This window comes from Miscanthus floridulus, chromosome 10, assembly GCF_019320115.1.
Source record: "Miscanthus floridulus cultivar M001 chromosome 10, ASM1932011v1, whole genome shotgun sequence".
NCBI lineage: Eukaryota > Viridiplantae > Streptophyta > Magnoliopsida > Poales > Poaceae > Miscanthus > Miscanthus floridulus.
This window is the reverse complement of record NC_089589.1, coordinates 61959661-61965956: the sequence shown is the minus strand read 5'-3', so window position 1 is coordinate 61965956 and position 6296 is coordinate 61959661. Positions and strand designations below refer to the sequence as shown.

Sequence of the window (6296 nt, the reverse complement as noted above, 5' to 3'; positions counted from 1 at the left end):
GCATTGTGTAAAACTGATATATATCAGCCGTGCTCACGGTCACGAGCGGCCTTGGAACATTTATGGAACACATGGTCACTAAGAATTATCCGTTTATGCTATTCATTATTCATGTTTACATTGATCATGTGTTTTACTTTGGGATTGAAACAACTTATTGCTACTCTTATGCTAAAATTATGACAATTAAAAGCTGAATGCTGTTAAATCTGTGTCAAGCCTTTGGAGCCTCATGAACCCCATGTTACACTTGTTGAGTACGATACGTACTTACGCTTGTTTATTTTCATTATTTGGATAAAAATTCCGGATGGGTAACAGATGGCTATGGTAATGATGACTTTCCTGAGGATTACTAGACTTGTGGTCAACCAGTTGACGTCCCTGTGATATGAAGCTTTCATGAGAGATTTTTCTTTAAACTTTCCCTATATTTATGTGAAGACTATGTCTTATTATTCGTGATGTAATAAACACTTGTGAATGGTACTATCTATAATTTGTCGGCTTATGTGTGTGACTGATCTCTGGGCGCACATAAGATTTTGCATCCCATTTTATCCTTAAAATTGGGTGCGACAGGTTCAAAGTTTGATCATAGTTAGGCATGAAAATATAGTACGTTTTCTGGGTTATTGTTCTTTTACAGAAGAACGCGTATTTATATCTGAAGGAAGAACAATTATGGCCGATATATGGGAAAGATTGCTCCGTTTGAGTACGTAAGCAACGGAAGCCTTGAGAACTATCTTACAGGTATGACCTTTTTTTTACATGATATCACTAGCTCTCCAATCCACATTAGAAGACAACAGTGCAAATAAACAGCAATCTAACAGAGTGCTTCCACCCAAAAGTATGCCAAACAACAAATTAAACTGGATCATCAACAGTGAAAACTAAATTAAAGAGCACAACAGAGAAATAATCTGATCAAGAGTCAAATTCCCTAATCACGACCACTTCATGAATTTTAAAACAAATTTGTAAATACTCAAGTAAACGCTACCAATGTTCTTCTATTCATTTGCTTGCATACAGTCCAGTGACCAAAGCATACAACTACCTTTTCATATGATCTGGTTACTTTCTTTATCGCACCATCTTCACTACATGTAATCCTAAATTTTAAATTGCATTTGATGAATAATCTTGGACAGTCTGTACAGATAAAAAAGGCCAACATTTTGTTCAATGCACACTTGCACATACACTGGGCACACTATTATTTTGTGATTTCCAGCTTCTAAAACACTCTTGATTCTTCATATACTTTTGAAGATGAATTGAGGGGACTTGAATGGCATACTCGTTATGAAACTATTGTGGGGATCTGCAAGGGTTTGCTCTATCTTCACAAGGACAAGGATATCGTCCACATGGATCTCAAACCAGCCAATATACTACTAGATGATCTCATGGTGCCCAAAATTACAGATTTTGGTCTATCTAGACTTGACAACAATTCACAAGCAGCGACCACATCACGTCTTTTTTCACCGTAAGTTACTAATCATACATTATTGTTCCTGGCACTTGTTTTCTTACAAGGTCATAGCGTGTTGATATGTGTGTTCTTATCATGCAGAGTATATTGTGCTCCAGAATACTTTCTCGAAGGCAAATCGTCCAGCAAGTCAGATATATATAGTTTGGGAGTACTGGTCATAGAGCTGGTGACAGGAAGTAAAAAGGAGCCTGATCTTACTAAAGTAAGAATTGTGATTATGTCGCTGTTGCATGGACATGCATGTCCTCTTTTCATCATGATGCTAATATTAAAAACCTATAATGAAATTAGTTGTGCTGGTTATTTCACTGGTAAGATCAATCTAGAATGGAAGTAGCACTTACGTTTCATTAGGGTAGGGATATTTCCAATATACAAAAAAAAAAGTTACTGTTTGATACTTTCCTTTCTTATATAATTGTCTACATGTTGTGAGTCTTTTTTTCTGTAGTTTTTTTTTATTTTCAAAACAACTACTCTGTTACACTTCATAAATTGATTGTGCATCATTTCATACAAGGATCACACAGGAATTCCACTACAACTTTATAGGTCGTTTACTGGAAACAGTACAATTCTCAGTTGCAGGAATTAGAATTCTTCGACATATTCCTGTGTTAGTATAGCCAACGTTGTCTCTGTAGTTGTATTCTTAAGCTGATATCAATATACATGTCATTTGCATTGAATATTTTGGTGCCATTTGAATGTAAATGCAGGTACTTCGAAGATGGAGGTACAGGTGGATTAAATCATCGAAGCATACACCCTTGGGTTATCAACAAGTGACAAAATGCCTCGAGTTGGCCCAAAGATGCATCCAAATTAACCTGACAGCCAGACCTGACAGTATAGGATGAGCTCAACACAGTAGATAGTAAGGGGATGTGCTCTGGTAAAGCTTTGACAGGCTCTGGTAAAGCTAATGCATCTTTAATTTCTCCATCACAGGAAATCCCTTGCATGGAGGACATGCTTGGGATTGAGCCGCTGGAAATACACTTCCCCTTTAAACTTGACCCGCAGATATCACACTCAATTGAGCTGACCAACGATACGGATGATTACATTGCCTTCATGACAAAGGCAAGGTCACGCCGCTTCCGCATAGAGCCAGACAAGGGCATTGTCCCACCAGGATCCAAGTGCAGTGTCACCGTAACAACACAAGCACAGGTCAATGCACTGCCAAATAATCACCACAAGGAGGAGATCACCGTGCTGAGCACCATAGTAGATGGAGGTCTTGCTGGTATGGATATAACTAGAGACGTGTTCATTGAGAAGAAGGGTAATGTGGTTGATGAGATGAATGTGATGGTTGTTTTTGACAAACCACCACCGGCTGATGAGGAATCCTGAGAGAGTGAATGTCAGAATCAACTTCTTCACTCTGTTTGACTCTCTCTGGAGATTGGGAATTTCAAACACTTTAGGCCCGTTTAAGAATGGAGGTGAAACGAGAGAAAAGTCTGTACATTATTTCAAACGCTTAATTACTATATCATTATGTCCTCACATTATTAGAATATGAGTTTTACCTTATTCATCCATCATCTGGTTCATGTGTTCGCATTCCTATGTTTTTTTCATCCTCTATTTGGCACATTCATTCATTTTATATTCCTGTATTTTTCCTCGTTCCTGTCAAGGGCGTTGAGGGATAGGGTAGGAGGACCCCGGCTACGTAGATCGTAGCCGCGATCCGTGGTTAGGGGCGAGGTTTTACCCCTCAGCGCCCAGTTGTTTCAGCAGAGGAAGATTAGGGAATTGGGTAATTGTTCTTGCTTGATTATCACCATACTGAAGGGCTGTTGATTCCAGAATGACTTTGAGTTGTTGCTGATCTAGAGTAGGGTTCGGTATGGCCACCATCTCTTTTGCCAGGGCGTAGACGTTGGCGTAGGTCATGGTAAAAAACCTGTGACCAGCTACTTCCGTGAATTCAAACGGAGGTTACATGACGTAGAGGCTCTGACGGCGTCACGATCTCGGCGCTGTCGTTCTGCTTCTTCATCTCATAGACGATGTTCATATGTTGCCTCTGCAGCCAAGCGCCGTCGTTTAATGTCTTGACAAGCCGACTGATACTGCTCCCACTCCTCCCTGCGGTGTTGGGTGCGGTTGCGGCGGATTTGCCGAGCTTTATTCTTCTTTTCCCTAGCCGTTCTCTGCTCATCTGTTTCTCCGTTGGGCGGCCCTATGTCCGGGGAGATGTCGGACAAGGCTTCTTCCCCGTCTTGGATGTCTAGCGGAGTAGGCATAGGGGTCTGGGTGGTTGCCCAACCATGAAAACTTCTCTGGAGTGCCTCATCGCCGAGTGTGTTCCAGATTCTGTAGTCGTCGTTGTGCCCAAAATCTCTGTAGAGTTGCAATTGTTGTTGTCTGCTGAAAGAGTACTGCCATCCTGATAAGGCAAGAGTTCCACCATGCCGACTAAATGAGATGGATCTATTAAAGAGGTGTCGGGTCGAGCACTCGGCCAATGGACAATGCCTCCTTCAGGTGTGATGGATAGAACTAATCCTCTCTGGGCACCCGTAAGAGGGATCTCTTGCTCAGACTACAAAAGGTAGCTAATTGAATCTTGATAGGTTGAAGCTGAATTGCTGAGTCTGAGTGGAAAACAAACTTGGTCTTCGAATTGGACTTCAGATAGGATTTCCAACCTAGACAGAAGTGTCGTGTCCAGGTGGGAGTTGTGGTTGTAGGTGACCTCCTGAATTCGAGTCGGATCAGAAATTGAGAGGTGTGAAAACTTCTTGGCGAGTTGATCCAGCGTGATCATCGAGGCATCTGGTGAAGCTTGAGGCACCGAGATCTGCATGAGACGGCTTTGGAGCTTGTCGTGGTTGTCTACCTCGCAGATCTAGGAGCTGAAGATGAAGGTAGTTCCCACCGAGAAAATCATATTATCGAGGTCCATCGAGCTCTCGACTGCGAAGTTGCCGAAAGCCCCTACCTGGCGTGCTAGCTGTCAGTGTTTAATGACCAGCAACCCATCATGGGGGTACCCGGGATGGTGTTCGGAGGGCTTTAGCGTACGCAGAACTCAATGATAAATGTAAAGAGACAAACGGTTTATACTGGTTCGGGCCCTCTTGTCGAGTAATAGCCTTTTGCGTTGGATTGATTGTATGATTGTTTGGGTTACAAGGGGGTGCATCGTCCCTCTCTTTATATAGGAGATAGGGTAAGGGCACGTATCTAGTCCTAGTCGGTTGCAAGAGAAGAGTCCTAGTCCTATTACAGAACCTAGCTTTCATTGTAAGCCGACTAAGTCAATTTGGAATAGCTTGAAGTCCACGCCACCTTGTCTCGTGTCCTTCAACAGATTGTAGGCCAGCCCAGGGCCCATCCGGGTAGTACCCCCTTGGGGAACCCCTAGGACCCTGGTCTGTCACTCTTGCCTTGTTGACATGCATCGCATACCCTATCTTTATTCTAATCATGAAAAAAAGGAAGCTTATGATGGCTTAGGACCTGCTGGACTACACGAGTGGAAGCATGACCTAGCCTATAGTGCCACAAGGAAGCGGACGTCTTGATGACACCGAGCGCTTGTTTATTTGGAGATGACCGCAACGGATAAAGCCCCCCTTCACATCTGCCTCTGTGGAGGGTTTTCCTTGTCACCTGTTCCTTGATAGAAAAATGGTCGGGATGAAATTCAAGAAAGACATTACTGTCTCGTGTGAGACGATTAACGGAACAAAGACTCTTATGTGCTTGTGGAACATGCAGAATGTTTTTCAAGTGGAGATTAGGGGAATGCAAATAGCTATGACCAACATTAGCAATCTCCATACCTATCCCGTTTGCAGCGTGAACCTGTTCCCCGCCGTGAAACTTGTCATGGACAGTCAGCTTGTCCAGTTCCCCGGTGATGTGATCGGCAGCACCGGTGTCCATGTACCAATTCGTATCAATGCCATATGAACTGGTGGCTGCGGCAGCGCTCTTCTGTGGTGGTCCTAAAAATGAAGTGTCGAACCTCTTGAAGCAGCGCACGACGGAGTGTCCTTTGCTGCATAGATGGCAGAAGATGCCAGCCTGGAAACGGCCGCCACCACGACCTCCCTTCTGGCCACGGCCAAAGTCGCCGCGGCCACCACAGCCTCCACCGCGCGCATTGTTGTTGGAGTGGTTGCTGCGACCACCCTTGGCGACCATGTTGGCAGAGGATTGCTGCCCCCCGCCTTGAATCTCCATGCGTTGTTCGAAGGAAACGAGCTGGGTGTAGAGCTCGTTCACGGTGATGGGCTCAACGCGCGCCGCCACCGTAGACACAACCGAGTCGAATTCAAGATCCAACCCGGTTAGGATATAGGAGACAAGCTCCTCATCTTCCAGTTTGCGCCCAGCCAACGCCATCTCATCAATGATTTCAATTTAGTGAAATACTCACTCATGGAGGACGCGCCCTTCGACGCGGGGTAGAGAGCGCCATCCTTGTGCTGATGATGCGGGCTCTGGACTGGGACACGTGAAGTGCCTCGATGGCGAACCATGCCACCGATGCCGTAGTCACCGCTGTGACTTGAGATCCAATCTCATGAGAGAGGCATGTTGTCGAGGCCATGGTATTGTCCTTTTACGGGCTTATGGCCCAAGAAGCTTTTACTCCAACCATGGAGGTCATTCTTGTCCTCATAGCCCAGGAGCGCACACGCACCTAGCCTAAGACTGCTCATGGTCAATGAACAAAGTGTTAAGAGGCAGGCTTTGGAACGGAAATCAATTTTTTTAACCTTTGGCAGGGGAGCACCGTACCTATTCTTTTTTT

The 6296-nt window shown here is 44.3% G+C and overlaps 1 protein-coding gene, 1 long non-coding RNA gene and 1 other non-coding gene across 3 annotated transcripts; 2 read left to right on the top strand and 1 right to left on the bottom strand.

Annotated features, from left to right (window-relative positions):
* The first annotated feature begins 1368 nt into the window (after positions 1-1368).
* On the top strand, positions 1369-2340 carry LOC136486665 (uncharacterized). The gene is made up of 3 exons (XR_010766909.1): positions 1369-1501; positions 1589-1712; positions 2230-2340. It is a non-coding gene; the product is annotated as an uncharacterized lncRNA (long non-coding RNA).
* Positions 2341-2395: 55 nt separating this feature from the next.
* On the top strand, positions 2396-2872 carry LOC136488749 (vesicle-associated protein 3-1-like). Its single transcript, XM_066485575.1, has one exon. The coding sequence runs from the start codon at positions 2396-2398 to the stop codon at positions 2870-2872; it is 477 nt and encodes a 158-aa protein (XP_066341672.1).
* Positions 2873-5727: 2855 nt separating this feature from the next.
* Positions 5728-5866, bottom strand: LOC136490458 (small nucleolar RNA Z247). Its single transcript, XR_010767738.1, has one exon. It is a non-coding gene; the product is annotated as a small nucleolar RNA Z247 (small nucleolar RNA).
* Between the last annotated feature and the right edge of the window lie 430 nt (positions 5867-6296).